Source organism: Cherax quadricarinatus, chromosome 29 (assembly GCF_038502225.1).
Source record: "Cherax quadricarinatus isolate ZL_2023a chromosome 29, ASM3850222v1, whole genome shotgun sequence".
NCBI classification, from domain to species: Eukaryota; Metazoa; Arthropoda; class Malacostraca; order Decapoda; family Parastacidae; genus Cherax; species Cherax quadricarinatus.
The window spans coordinates 17,213,168-17,233,745 of NC_091320.1; the positions used below are offsets into that span (position 1 = coordinate 17,213,168).

General features: G+C 43.3%; 1 protein-coding gene across 2 annotated transcripts in view; it reads right to left on the minus strand.

Moving 5' to 3' along the window:
• LOC138853373 (probable basic-leucine zipper transcription factor Q) overlaps positions 1–20,578 on the minus strand; it is a 91,289-nt gene that overhangs the window by 64,647 nt on the left and 6,064 nt on the right. For both annotated transcript variants that reach the window (XM_070089630.1, XM_070089629.1), the window contains exon 2: positions 2,014–2,205. In XM_070089630.1, the coding sequence (XP_069945731.1) occupies positions 2,014–2,205 (192 nt within the window). The remainder of the gene's footprint in view (positions 1–2,013; positions 2,206–20,578) is intronic.

Here is a 20,578-nt window from a genome sequence, read left to right on the forward strand (position 1 = left end):
AAACTGCAACATTAACACCCCTCCTTCAGAGTGCAGGCAGTGTACTTCCCATCTCCAGGACTCAAGTCCGGCCTGCCGGTTTCCCTGAACCCCTTCATAAATGTTACTTTGCTCACACTCCAACAGCACGTCAAGTATTAAAAACCATTTGTCTCCATTCACTCCTATTAAACACGCTCACGCATGCCTGCTGGAAGTCCAAGCCCCTCGCACACAAAACCTCCTTTACCCCCTCCCTCCAACCTTTCCTAGGCCGACCCCTACCCCGCCTTCCTTCCACTACAGACTGATACACTCTTGAAGTCATTCTCTTTCGCTCCATTCTCTCTACATGTCCGAACCACCTCAACAACCCTTCCTCAGCCCTCTGGACAACAGTTTTGGTAATCCCGCACCTCCTCCTAACTTCCAAACTACGAATTCTCTGCATTATATTCACACCACACATTGCACTCAGACATGACATCTCCACTGCCTCCAGCCTTCTCCTCGCTGCAACATTCATCACCCATGCTTCACACCCATATAAGAGCGTTGGTAAAACTATACTCTCATACATTCCCCTCTTTGCCTCCAAGGACAAAGTTCTTTGTCTCCACAGACTCCTAAGGGCACCATTCACCCTTTTCCCCTAATCAATTCTATGATTCACCTCATCTTTCATAGACCCATCCGCTGACACATCCACTCCCAAATATCTGAATACATTCACCTCCTCCATACTCTCTCCCTCCAATCTGATATCCAATCTTTCATCACCTAATCTTTTTGTTATCCTCATAACCTTACTCTTTCCTGTATTCACCTTTAATTTTCTTGTTTTGCACACCCTACCAAATTCATCCACCAATCTCTGCAACTTCTCTTCAGAATCTCCCAAGAGCACAGTGTCATCAGCAAAGAGCAGCTGTGACAACTCCCACTTTGTGTGTGATTCTTTATCGTTTAACTCCACGCCTCTTGCCAAGACCCTCGCATTTACATCTCTTACAACCCCATCTATAAATATATTAAACAACCACGGTGACATCACACATCCTTGTCTGAGGCCTACTTTTACTGGGAAATAATTTCCCTCTTTCCTACATACTCTAACTTGAGCCTCACTATCCTCGTAAAAACTCTTCACTGCTTTCAGTAACCTCCCTCCTACACCATACACCTGCAACATCTGCCACATTGCCCCCCTATCCACCCTGTCATACGCCTTTTCCAAATCCATAAATGCCACAAAGACCTCTTTAGCCTTATCTAAATACTGTTCACTTATATGTTTCACTGTAAACACCTGGTCCACACACCCCCTACCTTTCCTAAAGCCTCCTTGTTCATCTGCTTTCCTATTCTCCGTCTTACTCTTAATTCTTTCAATAATAACTCTACCATACACTTTACCAGGTATACTCAGCAGACTTATCCCCCTATAATTTTTGCACTCTCTTTTATCCCCTTTGCCTTTATACAAAGGAACTATGCATGCTCTCTGCCAATCCCTAGGTACCTTACCCTCTTCCATACATTTATTAAATAATTGCACCAACCACTCCAAAACTATATCCCCACCTGCTTTTAACATTTCTGTCTTTATCCCATCAATCCCGGCTGCCTTACCCCCTTTCATTTTACCTACTGCCTCACGAACTTCCCCCACACTCACAACTGGCTCTTCCTCACTCCTACAAGACATTATTCCTCCTTGCCCTATACACGAAATCACAGCTTCCCTATCTTCATCAACATTTAACAATTCCTCAAAATATTCCCTCCATCTTCCCAATACCTCTAACTCTCCATTTAATAACTCTCCTCTCCTATTTTTAACTGACAAATCCATTTGTTCTCTAGGCTTCCTTAACTTGATAATCTCACTCCAAAACTTTTTCTTATTTTCAAAACATATATATATATATATATATATATATATATATATATATATATATATATATATATATATATATATATATATATATATATATATATATATTTATATATAAACTGAAGAAATTTCAATACCTGATGGTCGTCCAGGATGAAGCCATGGAAAAACTCGACGATTCTGGCGGACGCTGCGAGGGCTTCTCTACCCGTGGCTAGTGGATAGTCAGTTGGAGCATGGGCGTGGTCATGGTGGGCGTGGTCATGGTGGGCGTGGTCATGGTGGGCGTGGTCATGATGTTCCAGGCCAGTGAGAAGGTCTGCTCTGACCTGTGCAGGGTAAGATTGTACAGTAATAAGCTGGTATTCAGTGTACAGTGTGCATCAGCTGGTGTTGTACAGTAACATGTGGGTAAGTGAACATTCAGAAGCCATAAACATTATTAGTTGGTGAGGGAAAATTGATCCTTGGAGGAAAAAGATCAGTTGAGAGTAATTAAGAAGTGTTGACATAAGAGAGAGTCATCACTGTTGTCTCACTCGACCTTCACTCACTTTTGATCAACATTTTAGACAGTTTGTGTTTTGGTGAGTAAATCTGTCATTAACAAAACACTTATTCAAAGTGACTGAATGAAGAATTAGACATAGGTACAACATCTGAGTATCTTTATTTGTAGACATATCGACAACCAGCGGCTTTATACAATTCTACATTCTTCACCTTATGTCTTTGTATTGATAAAGCCAACTACACAGTAGAGCGAGAAACTAATATAAAAGACCTGGGAGTGACAATGTCAGAGGATCTCACATTGTATCAATCACATCTGCTAGAAAAATGACAGGATGGATAATGAGAACCTTCAAAACTAGGGATTCCAAGCCCATGATGACACTCTTCAGGTCGCTTGTTCTATCTAGGCTGGAATATTGCTGCACACTAACACCACCTTTCAAGGCAGGTGAAATTGCTGACCTAGAAAATGTACAGAGAACTTTCACGGCGCGCATAACGGAGATAAAACACCTCAATTACTGGGAGCTCTTGAGGTTCCTAAAGATACATGATTATATACACTTGGAAAATTCTAGAGGGATTAGTATCAAACTCGCACACGAAAATCACTCCCTATGAAAGCAAAAGATTCGGGAGACGATGCAACATTCCCCCAATGAAAAGCAGGGGTGTCACTAGCACGATAAGAGACAACACAATGAGTGTCAGTGGCCCAAGACTGTTCAACTACCACCCAGCATACATAAGTGGGATTACCACTAGGTCCTTGGCTGTCTTCAAGAAGGCACTGGACAGGCAACTAAAGTAAGTACCTGACCAGCCGGGTTGCATGCGGCCAACAGTAACAGCCTGGTTGATCAGATCCTGATCCACCATTAGGCCAGGTGATAGACCGAGCCTGGGGTCGTTGACCCCCGAAACCCTCTCCAGGTATACTCCAGGTATACTACAGGTATACTCCAGGTATACTCCAGGTATACTCCAGGTATACTCCAGGTATACTCCAGGTATACTCCAGGTATACTCCAGGTATACTTCATTATGGCAAAACTCTACAAAGATAGCCAGGTGTCGCATACATGTCTACTTCATCATGTTGTCGGTATTGTCTAACATTCAGGTTTATAGCGACTCAACACTCACAGGCAAACTGATACTACAGTATATGATTTTTTTCATAAATCTTAACGTTACGGACGTTATATAGAAACTTTGACGAAAGCCAAAACTAAGAGTAATTTGTTTAATTTACGACCAGAGATGACTGACTTAACACGTCCTCTGACACAGAGATGACTAACTTAACACGTCCTCTGACACAGAGATGACTAACTTAACACGTCCTCTGACACAGAGATGACTAACTTAACACGTCCTCTGACACAGAGATGACTAACTTAACACGTCCTCTGATACAGAGATGACTAACTTAACACGTCCTCTGACACAGAGATGACTAACTTAACACGTCCTCTGACACAGATGACTAACTTAACACGTCCTCTGACACAGAGATGACTAACTTAACACGTCCTCTGACACAGAGATGACTAACTTAACACGTCCTCTGACACAGAGATGACTAACTTAACACGTCCTCTGACACAGAGATTGTTGACGTAGTGGTTTATGAACCCACAAGTTGAACAATAAGTCACTTGGTCAACATCTAGGAATCTTTACTGAGGAAATATGTTACCAGGCAGTGGCTTCTTCAGTCCAGTGCAGAGAAGAACTGTGGAAGACGAGGAGGAGTTCGAGGTAATCAGTCCCTCACACTGGCGGCGATGTGTTCACTCCATCAAGATTGAGAGACTGAGCACATCGACTTCAGTGTTGAGGGACTGATTACCTCAAACTGCTGAACGTTTATCTCTGTACGGGACTGAAGAAGCCACTGATTGGCGACACGTTTCCACAATGAAGATACTCAAATGGTGCACATATATTGTTCCTGTGGCACCAGAACTCCATCACTGGTGGTCAGAGCAACAACACTCTGACCTGTCAACAGGAAGTACGACACAAGAGACACTAACACAACATCAACAACCAGACGCTCCTCCCACCTATAATAAAAACATTGATTTACTGAACCTTTTGACTAAGACAACCCAGCGTGTCAGTAAAAAATTTAAACAATGCATTACGTGAAATTTTCCCCCGTCAGCTTTATGTGTCAGATGCGACAATATTGTGTGTCAGATGCGACAATATTGTGTGTCAGATGTGACAATATTGTGTGTCAGATGTGACAATATTGTGTGTCAGATGCGACAATATTGTGTGTCAGATGTGACAATATTGTGTGTCAGATGTGACAATATTGTGTGTCAGATGTGACAATATTGTGTGTCAGATGTGACAATATTGTGTGTCAGATGTGACAACATGATGTGTCAGATGTGACAATATTGTGTGTCAGATGTGACAATATTGTGTGTCAGATGTGACAACATGATGTGTCAGGTGTGACAACATGATGTGTCAGGTGTGACAACATGATGTGTCAGATGTGACAACATGATGTGTCAGATGTGCCAACATGATGTGTCAGATGTGACAACATGATGTGTCAGATGTGACAACAGGATGTGTCAGATGTGACAACATGATGTGTCAGATGTGACAACATGATGTGTCAGATGTGACAACATGATGTGTCAGATGTGCCAACATGATGTGTCAGATGTGACAACATGATGTGTCAGATGTGCCAACATGATGTGTCAGATGTGCCAACATGATGTGTCAGATGTGACATGATGTGTCAGATGTGCCAACATGATGTGTCAGATGTGCCAACATGATGTGTCAGATGTGACAACATGATGTGTCAGATGTGACAACATGATGTGTCAGATGTGACAACATGATGTGTCAGATGTGACAACATGATGTGTCAGATGTGACAACATGATGTGTCAGATGTGACAACATGATGTGCCAGATGTGACAACATGATGTGTCAGATGTGACAACATGATGTGTCAGGTGTGACAACATGATGTGTCAGATGTGCCAACATGATGTGTCAGGTGTGACAACATGATGTGTCAGATGTGCCAACATGATGTGTCAGATGTGACAACATGATGTGTCAGATGTGACAACATGATGTGTCAGATGTGACAACATGATGTGCCAGATGTGACAACATGATGTGTCAGGTGTGACAACATGATGTGTCAGGTGTGACAACATGTGTCAGATGTGCCAACATGATGTGACAGATGTGACAACATGATGTGTCAGATGTGCCAACATGATGTGTCAGGTGTGACAACATGATGTGTCAGGTGTGACAACATGATGTGTCAGATGTGACAACATAATGTGTCAGATGTGACAACACGATGTGTCAGGTGTGACAACATGATGTATCAGATGTGACAACATGATGTGTCAGGTGTGACAACATGATGTGTCAGATGTGCCAACATGATGAGTCAGATGTGACAACATGATGTGTCAGATGTGCCAACATGATGTGTCAGATGTGACAACATGATGTGTCAGATGTGACATGATGTGTCAGATGTGACATGATGTGTCAGATGTGACAACATGTGTCAGATGTGACAACATGATGTGTCAGATGTGACAACATGATGTGTCAGATGTGACAACATGATGTGTCAGATGTGACAACATGATGTGCCAGATGTGACAACATGATGTGTCAGATGTGACAACATGATGTGTCAGATGTGACAACATGATGTGCCAGATGTGCCAACATGATGTGTCAGATGTGACAACATGATGTGTCAGATGTGACAACATGATGTGTCAGATGTGACAACATGATGTGTCAGATGTGACAACATGATGTGCCAGATGTGACAACATGATGTGTCAGATGTGCCAACATGATGTGTCAGATGTGACAACATGATGTGTCAGATGTGACAACGTGATGTGTCAGATGTGACAACGTGATGTGTCAGATGTGACAACATGGTGTGTCAGATGTGACAACATGATGTGCCAGATGTGACAACATGATGTGTCAGATGTGCCAACATGATGTGTCAGATGTGACAACATGATGTGTCAGATGTGACAACATGATGTGTCAGATGTGTCAGATACGAGACGTTACTGTGAATTTCATATAACCTGTAGTTACCAGCGGTCGCAATATACACAACGAGAAGCAATTATTACTACAGAAAAAGCGTCCTTCCTCCAAAATTTGCACCAGTCAACTATAGTGATAATATAGCATTTATTGCGGTGGAGACGGAAAAAAAAATAGAAAAGCCAGATACAGCGATTGATAAACAAGGAGGTGACCGTTCGTCATTGTAGGAGCTGCCAGATATCACCGGCTCTTCAACACGCAAGTTATACTTTTGTATCAGTCAAATCACATATTACTCGGGTAGATAATTTCCAGTAGATCCTTCATGTGTTAGCTCAAATCACCGACCAGTATGTTTTAAATAAGTGACCCACTGATCAGAGCAGATCGACTGGTCCGGACCCTTGACTGGTCCGAACCCTTGACTGGTCCGAACCCGGGACTGGTTTCAAACAGTTTCGTTGGACAATAAAGCAGACTGTAAACGGATGGGGTTGTAGGCGCCCTTATAAACACAAACATTAAAAATCAGGAACGTGACGGTAAGCTGTCCAATATACAAAAAGAGTTAGAAACAGAAATACAAATAGCTAGAGCTTCATTTAAGGTTATTAATATAATATTCAAGAGGTTGCTAGTAGAATTGCAGTAAATCAACCATTCAAATCATTATGAAGCTGTGTGTAGTCTGTGGTCAGTCAAACAAACGGGCTTCCACATGGATAAATTGTCATTTTTGTGGAAATTGGTGTCACGCCCCTTGTGCAGATATCCCAGAACTAGCTACAAGCAGTATTAAAACAGAGAAGTGTTTCTGGGTATGCCCAAATGAGGAAAATCTGTGGACTAAAATCACAAGGGTATTAAAAGAGGACAACATCAAAGCTGCTTTCATAGAAAACCTGGAAGCTTTCTACAACAGATGGGAACATAAAAAGTCTGGGCTGAATGGTACTGCCCTTGATACTGGACATGTAGTCACAAACTGTAAGGCTGGAGGTGATGTCCTGGGAGACAGTAATAGTAAAGCTGGAGGTGCTGTCCTGGGAGACAGTAATGGTGAAGCTGGAGGTGCTGTCCTGGGAGACAGAAATGGTGAAGCTGGAGATACTGTCCTGGGAGACAGTAATGGTGAAGCTGGAGATTTTGTCCAGGTAGTCGGGAATTATACGCAGGAAGGAATACATATAAATGACCTCATAGGGGACAGGCGCCATAGTAGGGAAACAAGTGTAGTCAAAGATAAGATAAAACCAATATTGCAAACTAGAAATACCGCAGGAAATAGCAAACAAGAGGACTCCAATAGCAATAGTGAGGATAAATTACCAAAAACAACTGGTGGGAGCTCCATTGTTGGTGCTAGGGAGGATAGAAGTAAGACAGGGAAACATGCACCAACAGGGAATACAGTCACAGAAACCCAAGGCAAGCGGAAACCAAGCCTGTGCACATACTATGCACTTGGTATCTGCTGGCATGGGAAATCTGGAAAAACAGATGGGACGTGCAACTATGACCACCCTAGAAAATGCCATGCCCATATGACAACAGGAAAATGCAAACTCCCTTCCTGTAAGCTTTTTCACCCTGAAATGTGTACCTCTTCAGTACAGGAAAGACTGTGCTATAACTTAAATTGCCAGGCATACCATCTAAAGGGGACAAAAAGATACAAAACATCCAGGCCATGGGAAAACCTGGGTAGCCACAGCCACTCAAGAGGGAGAGGTTTTTTAGTGCCAGGAAGGAAAAAAAACTGGCAGGAAATGGCAGAAATCGTACACCAAATCCAGTCATTCCTGGAGTGGAACCACAGTCGATGGCCTCCACTCCAAACCAACAGATACAGATACTAATGCCGGAAAAAAAATCCCCCCCCAGTACCAACAATACCACCAGTCCGATAACATTCTTCTTTGCAAATATACAGGGTCTAAAGCCAGCAACAAACAACAAAATACCTTTCATCCGTGGACTGCTTGCAGAGGCAAAGGCAATGTTCGCGGCTTTCACTGAGACCCACATAAAGGATCACTTGGACAATGAAATATGGATCCCAGGTTACAACCTATACAGATGTGACAGAGTGAACAGGCAAAAGGGGGGGGTTGGCCTGTACATTGCAGAGTCACTTGTTTGCACAGAACTGCTTAATGCCTCAAATGACGTAGTGGAAGTTTTAGCAGTAAAGGTCGAGAACCAAAACCTAGTCATTGTGGTAGTCTACAAGCCTCCGGATGCAACATCCCAGCAATTCCAGGAACAGCTGTTAAAAATTGACCACTGTCTGGAAAATCTTCCAGCTCCTGCACCCAACATCTTGCTCCTGGGGGATTTCAACTTAAGGCACCTAAAATGGAGGAATATAGCAAATAATATTGTTGCAGTAATAACACCAGGAGGCAGCTCTGATGAAAACTCACACTCACACGAGCTTTTAAATCTCTGCACAAAATTCAATTTAAACCAGCAAATAATAGAGCCTACTAGACTGGAGAATACACTAGACCTCATATTCACTAACAATGATGATCTGATAAGAAATGTCACCATATCAAAAACAATATACTCAGATCACAACATAATTGAGGTTCAGACATGTATGCGAGGAGCCCCAGACCGACAAAATGAGACTAGTCACGAGGGAGCATTCACTAAATTCAACTTCAATAACAAAAACAAAGTGGGACCAAGTAAACCAAGTCCTAACCGATATAAGCTGGGAAGATATACTAAGCAACACAGACCCAAACTTATGCCTAGAACAGATTAACTCGGTGGCACTCGATGTATGCACAAGGCTTATTCCTCTAAGAAAAAGGAGGAGTAGATGTAAAATAGAAAGAGACAGGCGCTCCCTTTACAGGCGACGGAAAAGAATAACAGAGCGGCTAAAAGAGGTCAATATATCTGAAATGCGCAGGGAGACACTGGTCAGAGAAATAGCAAGCATCGAACTTAAGCTAAAAGAATCCTTTAGGAGTCAGGAATCGCGGGAAGAACTAAAAGCTATAAATGAAATCGAAAGAAACCCAAAGTATTTCTTCTCCTATGCCAAATCAAAATCGAGAACAACGCCCAGTATTGGGCCCCTACTTAAACAAGATGGGTCCTACACAGATGACAGCAAGGAAATGAGTGAGCTACTCAAGTCCCAATATGACTCAGTTTTTAGCAAGCCGCTAACCAGACTGAGAGTCGAAGATCAAAATGAATTTTTTATGAGAGAGCCACAAAATTTGATTAACACAAGCCTATCCGATGTTATCCTGACGCCAAATGACTTCGAACAGGCGATAAATGACATGCCCATGCACTCTGCCCCAGGGCCAGACTCATGGAACTCTGTGTTCATCAAGAACTGCAAGAAGCCCCTATCACGAGCCTTTTCCATCCTATGGAGAGGGAGCATGGACACGGGGGTCGTCCCACAGTTACTAAAAACAACAGACATAGCCCCACTCCACAAAGGGGGCAGTAAAGCAACAGCAAAGAACTACAGACCAATAGCACTAACATCCCATATAAAAATCTTTGAAAGGGTCCTAAGAAGCAAGATCACCACCCATCTAGAAACCCATCAGTTACACAACCCAGGGCAACATGGGTTTAGAACAGGTCGCTCCTGTCTGTCTCAACTACTGGATCACTACGACAAGGTCCTAAATGCACTAGAAGACAAAAAGAATGCAGATGTAATATATACAGACTTTGCAAAAGCCTTCGACAAGTGTGACCATGGCGTAATAGCGCACAAAATGCGCGCTAAAGGAATAACAGGAAAAGTCGGTCGATGGATCTATAATTTCCTCACTAACAGAACACAGAGTAGTCGTCAACAGAGTAAAGTCCGAGGCAGCTACGGTGAAAAGCTCTGTTCCACAAGGCACAGTACTAGCTCCCATCTTGTTCCTCATCCTCATATCCGACATAGACAAGGATGTCAGCCACAGCACCGTGTCTTCCTTTGCAGATGACACCCGAATCTGCATGACAGTGTCTTCTATTGCAGACACTGCAAGGCTCCAGGCGGACATCAACCAAATCTTTCAGTGGGCTGCAGAAAACAATATGAAGTTCAACGATGAGAAATTTCAATTACTCAGATATGGTAAACATGAGGAAATTAAATCTTCATCAGAGTACAAAACAAATTCTGGCCACGAAATAGAGCGAGACACCAACGTCAAAGACCTGGGAGTGATTATGTCGGAGGATCTCACCTTCAAGGACCATAACATTGTATCAATCGCATCTGCTAGAAAAATGACAGGATGGATAATGAGAACCTTCAAAACTAGGGAGGCCAAGCCCATGATGACACTCTTCAGGTCACTTGTTCTATCTAGGCTGGAATATTGCTGCACTCTAACAGCACCTTTCAAGGCAGGTGAAATTGCCGACCTAGAAAATGTACAGAGAACTTTCACGGCGCGCATAACGGAGATAAAACACCTCAATTACTGGGAGCGCTTGAGGTTTCTAAACCTGTATTCCCTGGAACGCAGGAGGGAGAGATACATGATTATATACACCTGGAAAATCCTAGAGGGACTAGTACCGAACTTGCACACGAAAATCACTCACTACGAAAGCAAAAGACTTGGCAGACGATGCAACATCCCCCCAATGAAAAGCAGGGGTGTCACTAGCACGTTAAGAGACCATACAATAAGTGTCAGGGGCCCGAGACTGTTCAACTGCCTCCCAGCACACATAAGGGGGATTACCAACAGACCCCTGGCAGTCTTCAAGCTGGCACTGGACAAGCACCTAAAGTCAGTTCCTGATCAGCCGGGCTGTGGCTCGTACGTTGGTTTGCGTGCAGCCAGCAGCAACAGCCTGGTTGATCAGGCGCTGATCCACCAGGAGGCCTGGTCACAGACCGGGCCGCGGGGGCGTTGACCCCCGAAACTCTCTCCAGGTAAACTCCAGGTACATGATGTGTCAGATGTGACAACATGATGTGTCAGATGTGACAACATGATGTGTCAGATGTGACAACATGATGTGCCAGATGTGACAACATGATGTGTCAGATGTGCCAACATGATGTGTCAGATGTGACAACATGATGTGTCAGATGTGACAACATGATGTGTCAGATGTGACAACATGATGTGTCAGATGTGACAACATGATGTGTCAGATGTGACAACATGATGTGCCAGATGTGACAACATGACGTGTCAGATGTGAAAACATGATGTGTCAGATGTGACAACATGTGTCAAATGTGACAACATGATGTGTCAGATGTGCTAACATGATGTGTCAGGTGTGACAACATGATGTGTCAGGTGTGACAACATGATGTGTCAGGTGTGACAACATGATGTGTCAGGTGTGACAACATGATGTGTCAGGTGTGACAACATGATGTGTCAGGTGTGACAACATGATGTGTCAGGTGTGACAACATGATGTGTCAGGTGTGACAACATGATGTGTCAGGTGTGACAACATGATGTGTCAGGTGTGACAACATGATGTGTCAGGTGTGACAACATGATGTGTCAGGTGTGACAACATGATGTGTCAGGTGTGACAACATGATGTGTCAGGTGTGACAACATGATGTGTCAGGTGTGACAACATGATGTGTCAGGTGTGACAACATGATGTGTCAGGTGTGACAACATGATGTGTCAGGTGTGACAACATGATGTGTCAGGTGTGACAACATGATGTGTCAGGTGTGACAACATGATGTGTCAGGTGTGACAACATGATGTGTCAGATGTGACAACATGATGTGTCAGGTGTGACAACATGATGAACACTACAATATGAACTGTGACACCAAGAATAGCTATGGTAGAACAGCTATGGTAGAACAGCTATGGTAGAACAGCTATGGTAGAACAGCTATGGTAGAACAGCTATGGTAGAACAGCTATGGTAGAACAGCTATGGTAGAACAGCTACTGTAGAGCAACTATGGTAGAGCAGCTCTGGTAGAGCAGATATGGTAGAACAGGTATGGTAGATCAGTTATGGTAGAACAACTATTGTATAGCAGGTATGGTAGAACAGCTATGGTGGAAAAGCTATGGTAGAGTAGCTGTAGTAGGTCAGCTATGGTAGAACAGCTATGGTAGAACAGGTATGGTGGATCAGTTATGGTAGAGCAGCTATGGAAGAACTATGGTAGAACAGCTATGGAAGAACAGCTATGGTAGAACAGCTATCGTGGAACAGCTATGGTATAGCGGCTATGGTGGAACAGCTATGTTAGAAAAGCTATGGTATAACAGCTATGGCAGAACAGCTATGGTAGAGCAACCATGATAGAACAGCTATTGTAGGACAGCTGTGGTAGAGCAGCTATGGTAGAGCAGTTATGGTAGAACAGCTATAGTATAACAGCTATGGTAGAGTAGCTATGGTAGATCAGCTATGGTAGAGTAGCTATGGTAGATCAGCTATGGTAGAACAACTATGGTAGAGCAGTTATGATTGAACAGCTATGGTAGAGCAGCTATGGTAGATCAGCTATGGTAGATCAGCTATGGTAGATCAGCTATGGTAGAGCAGTTATGGTAGAACAGCTATGGTAGAACAGCTATGGTAGAGTAGCTATGGTAGATCAGCTATGGTAGAGTAGCTATGGTAGATCAGCTATGGTAGAGTAGCTATGGTAGATCAGCTATGGTAGATCAGCTATGGTAGAACAACTATGGTAGAGCAGTTATGATTGAACAGCTATGGTAGAGCAGCTATGGTAGAACAGCTGTGGTAGAACAGCTGTGGTAGAACAGCTGTGGTAGAACAGCTGTGGTAGAACAGCTGTGGTAGAACAGCTGTGGTAGAACAGCTGTGGTAGAACAGCTGTGGTAGAACAGCTGTGGTAGAACAGCTGTGGTAGAACAGCTGTGGTAGAACAGCTGTGGTAGAACAGCTGTGGTAGAGCAGTTATGGTAGAGCAACTGGTAGAACAGCTATGGTAGAACAGGTATGGTAGAGCAGTTATGGTAGAACAGTTATGGTAGAGCATCTATGGTAGAACAACTATTGTAGAACACCTATGGTAGAACAACTATTGTAGATCAGCTATGCTAGAACAGCCATGATAAATCAGCTATGGTAGAACAGTTATGGTAGATCAGCTGTGTTAGAATAGCTATGATAGAACAACTATAGTAGATGAGCTATGGTAGGACAGTTATGGTAAAGCAGCTATGGTAGAGTAACTTTGGTAGAACAGCTATGGTAGAGCAGCTATGGTAGGACGGTTATGGTAAAGCAGCAATGGTAGAGTAACTATGGTAGAACAGCTATGGTAGAGCAGCTATGGTAAGACAGTTATGGTAAAGCAGCTATGGTAGAGTAACTATGGTAGAACAGCTATGGTAGAGCAGCTATGGTAAGACAGTTATGGTAAAGCAGCAATGGTAGAGTAACTATGGTAGAACAGCTATGGTAGAGCAGCTATGGTAAGACAGTTATGGTAAAGCAGCAATGGTAGAGTAACTATGGTAGAACAGCTATGGTAGAGCAGCTATGGTAAGACAGTCATGGTAAAGCAGCTATGGTAGAGTAACTATGGTAGAACAGTTATGGTAGAGCAGCGGCTGAAGAAATACTTCCTAACATCCCTGTGAGTCATGTGAGTCTTCAACTTATAGTTGTGTCATCTTGTTGTTTCACGTCTCTGAAACATTCTGGTCAATCCCTCTCAATATTTAATATGTCGTTATCATATCTACCCCCAATCCCTCCCGTCCACCAACGCGGTCAGGTTGAGTTCCCTTAATCTCTCCTCCCTTACTCCGGGGACTAGTCTTGTTGCAAACCTTTGTACTTTCTCTAATTTCTTGACGAGCTTGACCTGGTGTGGGTTCTGTACTGGTTCTGCATACTCGAACATGGTTCTGACATTGACAGTATACTGTATCTTGAATGACTTTTGTCAGTTGTCGAAATGCTATTCTTAGGTTTGCCAGGCGACCACATGCTGCAGCAGTTATTTGGTTGACATGCGCCTCAGATGTGCTCGGTATTATACTCACCCCAAGATCTTTTTCCTTGAGTGAGGCTGGCAGCCTTTGCCATCAAGTGTGTATTCCGTCTGCGGTTTTCCTTGACCTTCCCCTAATCATCATAACTTTGCACTTTTTCATTTCAATTCAATGCAATTCAATTCAAGTTTATTCTCTATAAGGGTTACAATGTGGGGTTTACAGGTTTTGGGTATTGTGTGGTTTACATGTTATAAAATACTGATTACAGAGGGGGCCACTAGGACACCTAGCATGGCTAGGCATTTCGGGAAGACTTAGATTAATTCTTAACATTAAATCCTTACAGATTATGGTATTAAGGCTAAGTGACTATATCATAATTTGTGAGTTTAGCAATGTGAATGCTTTTGTTTTAGCATAATACAAAGTGTCTATATCGGAGTATCATAGGCAAACTTATGACTAGTTAGGATTTATTATTTTAAGATTAAGATTTGTATTTCTGGGTTTATAGTTAGTGGGTGAGTGTAATTGTGAACCACCAGGTGATTATCATGTAGTTAGTTGTCGGGGTGGATCAGGGAGATAAGATGTTTTCTAACTGTAGTTTTGAAAGTGATGAATGTGTCTGCAGTTCTAGAGTTTTCAGGTAGGGTGTTCCAGATTTTAGGTCCTTTGAAATACATTGAATTTTTGTAAAGGTTTAGTCGAACACGGGGAATGTCATAGAGATGTTTGTGTCTGGTGTTATGCCTGTGGATCTTGTCACAACTATCAAGAAAACGTTTTAGGTCAAGGTTAATACTGGAATTTAAGGTCCTGTAGATATAGATTGCACAGTAATAAGTGTGGATGTTCTGAACAGGGAGTAAGTTTAGATCTATGAAGAGTGGGTGGGGGGTGTTGCCAGGGATGGGATTTAGTGATTATTCTTACTGCGGCTTTTTGTTGTGTTATTATTGGCTTTAGGTGTGTTGCTGCAGTTGATCCCCAAGCACAGATAGCACAGGTGAGGTATGGATATATAAGTGAATGGTATAGTGTGAGAAGGGCAGTTTGCGGCACGTAGTATCGTATCTTGGAGAGGATCCCCACCGTTTTGGATACTTTTTTTGTTATGTGTTGGATATGGGTGCTGAAATTTAGGTTGTTGCCGAGGTATAGGCCAAGGAATTTGCCCTCATTATGTCTGGAAATTAGAGTGTTGTCGATCTTAATGTTAAGTTGCGCAACACCTACTCTGCTACCAAACATAATATAGTAGGTTTTTTCAGTGTTAAGTGTAAGTTTATTGGCTGTCATCCAAGTCGATATTTTGAGCAGCTCCTCGTTAACAATGGTGTTGAGGGTGGCAAGATTAGGGTGGGAGATGACGTAAGTCGTGTCGTCAGCAAAGAGAATGGGTTTCAGGTGTTGGGATGTGTTTGGAAGATCATTGATGTAAATTTAAGACACATGTGCAACATCTGGATATCTTTATTGTAGACGTTTCGCCATCCAGTGGCTTTATCAATACAGATTCTAGGACATAATAGGAAGACAGTAGAACTATATACAAAAGATGAGGTAATCAGTCCCTCGGCCTTGGAGTTAGTGTTCACAGCATCGTGGTGGAGTAGTTCTACTGTCTTCCTATTATGTCCTAGAATCTGTATTGATAAAGCCACTGGATGGCGAAACGTCTACAATAAAGATATCCAGATGTTGCACATGTGTCTTAACTTTCATATTGTCGGTATTTTATACCTTTCTTGCACATCATTGATGTAAATGAGGAAGAGCAGGGGTCCAAGGACACTTCCCTGTGGAACTCCAGTATCAAGTGGCCATATTGATGAGGTTGTGTCTTTGATGGTGACATACTGATACCTATTAGATAGGTAGGATTTAAAATATGCAAGCGCATGGCCTCTTATACCATAGTGGTCAAGTTTGTGGAGTAGGATGCCGTGGTCTACTGTGTCAAACGCTTTTCTTAGGTCAATAAAAATTCCTAGTGGATATTCTTCATTTTCCAATGCTGTGTAAAGCAGGTCTAGCATTTTTATAATTGCACCATTAGTGCTTTTATTTTTCCTGAATCCAAATTGGCAGGGGTTGAGTATGTTTTGTGACGGTGTAAATGAATATAGTCTCCTGTGCACGAGTTTCTCGAAGATTTTGGTTAGCAATAGTAAGTTTGATATTGACCTATAGATGTTTACGCCTGTAGGGTCACCACCTTTATGTATTGATGTAACCCTTGCTGTCTTGAGTAGTGTCGGGAAAGTGCTAGTTTCTAGTGACTTGTTAAAAAGTAATGTAATAGCATGCGAAAGGACATGGGCCACTCGCTTGTACAATAATGGTGGGACGTGAGACAGATTCCCCGAGTTATTTTTAAGTGACTTTATGATCGCAGTGACTTCTGTGGGCTCAGTTGGTACAAGATAGAAGGAATTTGGGAAATTCCCATCTAGGTAGTCCCCAGCACGGGCATTGGTACGTGGAATTTTAGTGGCGAGATTAGATCCTATGTTTTAGAAGAAGTCGTTTATCTTGTTAGCTGTATCAGTGGGATGCAGTGGTGTTTCATGAGGTTTAGTTAGAACAATATTCTTGTTTTTTTCAGTTTGTGGGTACCCAGAATCTGGGAAAGTGTTTTCTAGGTCTTTTTTATATCTCCTCTTGTGTCAGTGAATCTGCTGGAGTAGTACAGTTGTTTGGCTTTCTTTATTAATTTGGTGAGAACTGTTTAATATTGTTTAAGAATATCTTCGGTGGAGTTTAACTTCATGAGCCAAATATTGGAGTAGGCTTGCAGCCTGTCCAGATTTCTTTGTAGGTCCCCCTGGTCCTCGTTCACTTGAATTCTTCGCCTTAACTTCGCATTATCTGCTAACAGGCACAAATTTGAATCTGTCTCTTCTGTCATGTCATTCATATTTACCAGAAACAGCACCAGTCCTAGGACTGACCGTTGAGGAACCCCGCTCGTCACAGGCGCCCACTCTGACACCTCGTCACGTACCATCACTTGTTTCCTTCCTGACAGGTATTCCCTGTTATTCCTGCCTGCTTCTCTGGGTTTTGCTCTTCTGTGGGCCTGTGTCGAAAGTCTTCTTACAGTCCAAGAAAATGCAGTCTTTCCCCCCCTCCTCTCTCTCTATCTCTCTATCTCTCTATCTCTCTCTCTCTCTCTCTCTCTCTCTCTCTCTCTCTCTCTCCTGTCTTACTTCTGGCACCTTGTAAAATTTCACTAGGTTTGTGACAGGATTTCCCTTTCCTGAAACCGTGCTCATTATCGTGTACAATCAGAGTGACAATGTCAGAGGATCTCGCCTTCAAAGACAACAATAATGTATCTACCGCATCTGCTAGGAAAATGATAGGATGGATAATGAGAACCTTCAAAACTAGGGACGCCAAGCCCATGATGATTCTCTTCAAATTGCTTGTGCTCTCTAGGCTGGAATACTGCTGTACACTAACGGCCCGCTTCAATGCAGGTGAAATTGCTGACCTGGAAAGTGCACAAGGAACTTCCACGACACACACAAGTACGATAAGGCACCTGAAGTACTGGGAACTGTTGAAGGCCCTTGATTTGTATTCCCTGGAACGCAGGCGAGAGAGATACATGATAATATAGACTTGGAAAATCCTAGAGGGATTAGTACCCAAATTTGCACACGAAAATCACTCCCTATGAAAACAAAAGATTCGGCACGAGATGCAACATTTCCCCAATGAAAAATAGGGAAGCCACGAGTACACTGAGAGACAACACAATAAGTGTCAGGGGCCCAACACTTTTCAACTGCCTCCCAGCACACATAAGAGAGGATTACCAATAGACCCCTGCCTATCTTCCAGAAGGCACTGGAGAGGCACCTAAAGTCAGTACCTGACCAGCCGGACTGTGGTTCGTACGTCAGTTTGCGCACGGCTAGCAGTAACAACCTGGTTGATCAGACCCTGATCCACCAAGAGACCTGGTCTCAGACCGATCCGCGGGGGCGTTGACCCTCAAAACCCTCTCCAGGTATAAGCTCATTCCTTTCTAGACGTCCCACAGCTTGTCCTGTGTGTGTACTCATTCAGTTGTGGTCGCAGGGGGTCGAGTTTCATGCCGGATATTGCAATGTTGTAATAAATTTGTTATTTGGAATGTTTGTAGTGTAGTGAAGATCCATAAATATAGTGTTAGTGCTTAAGTGGAGGCATATTGAGCAGCCAGTGAGACATAATAGACATGAACACTTGGTGAGCTGTGTAGCATCACTAGTCTAGCAATTGCTGGCGAAGCTTTGCAGGAGAGAGGTTGTTGGTGTGATGAAGCTGGCATGGGGTTAACTACATAGGATTATTTTGTTGTAATTTTCAGGCCATAGGCTGGTTTTGGGTTATATTTGTGCTCACATGGGCCCTGGCATGGGCCTGACTCTGTTGTCCGAGTGGGGGTCAGTGCGTTCTGGTAAGATTTTGAATTAATAGATCACTAACAAGAGGCTAGGAGCCTACTGGAGAGTAGGGTTATGACGGCCCCTCTGGTACCTAGCCTCATGTTTATCTTGCTTTATGTCGTAGCCTTAATTTACTAGCAGAGGTGTAACAGTGTATTGCTTGTGAAATGTATTGAAGGCAGGTTTTGTGCTGTATATATCATTGATTAATATAGTTTATATTTATAAAGGTGAGTTTCTGTCCTTCCTGGTAATCAACCCTAAAGTTTAGTGTTTTTGTCAAGTTATCTTTGTGGACCTAGGCTGGAGTATATCTGGAGAGGGTTTCGGGGGTCAACGCTCCCGCGGCCCAGTCTGTGGCCAGGCCTCATGGTGGATCAGGGCCTGATCAACTAGGCTGTTACTGTTGGCCCCATGCAGACCGACATACGAACCACAGCCTGGCTAGTCAGGTACTGACTTTAGGTGCCTGTCCAGTGCCTTCTTGAAGACAGCCAGGAGTCAATTGGTAATCCCCCTTATGTATGCTGGGGGTCAGTTGAACAGTCTTGGACCCCTGACACTTATTGTGTTGTCTCTTATCGTGCTAGTGGCGCCCCTTCTTTTCACTGGTTTATGTTTTTAAATATTTTGTATAGACCCCTAGACATGGCTTTTATCACCTCGGCTCCAATATACTTCCACAAGATAGTAACCAAATCCCCCACAATTATCAAATTTTGTGTTATAATTCAATTTTGAAACCTGGAAGGTCAATAAGTATTTTTTAAGTTATAACACTTGGAGTTTATTTCCCAGGACAGATTAAAGGAACCTTTTGCTCTAACAGTAAATAATAAATTACTTTTTCCAGATGTAATAAATGACCATTAATTTTTGTGCCTGGTTTTGTGTGCACAAATTTGATGATTTTTAGGGAGTTATGTAATAATAGTAATTACCTGGGAATATAATAAGACGCACCCCGGGAGTTCCCAACCTGGGGGTGCGTGCACCCCCTGGGGGTGTGTGCACTACCTGGGGGTGCGTGCATCCCCTGGAGGTGCGTGCATCCCCTGGGGGTGCGTGCACCCCCTGGGGGTGCGTGCATCCCCTGGGGGTGCGTGCATCCCCTGGGGGTGCGTGCATCCCCTGGGGGTGCGTGCATCCACTGGGGGTGCGTGCAACCCCTGGGGGTGGAGATGTAAACACTTAAGCAGTATAATGTGATCCTTTATTGACAACGTTTCGCCCACACAGTGGACTTTACTAAGTCACAAACATTATTAAGTCAGATCTGTTTGTGACTTGATAAAGCCCACTGTGTGGGCGAAACGTTGTCAATAAATGATTACATTTTACTGAAGTGTTTATATTTCCATTGTGTCGGTATTTTATACCATTTATTTCCATCCCCAGGGGATGCACGAACCCCCAGGGGGTGCACGAACCCCCAGGGGGTGCACGAACCCCCAGGGGATGCACGAACCCCCAGGGGGTGCACGAACCCCCAGGGGGGCACGAACCCCCAGGGGATGCACGAACCCCCAGGGGATGCACGAACCCCCAGGGGATGCACGAACCCCCAGGGGGGGCACGATCCCCCAGGGAGTGAGAGATGGTATTTCAATGGATGCTACAAAGAGTCGCAATGAATAACACAATTCCCTTTATTTTTCCAAAAACTTTTCAAATTGCTCAATTT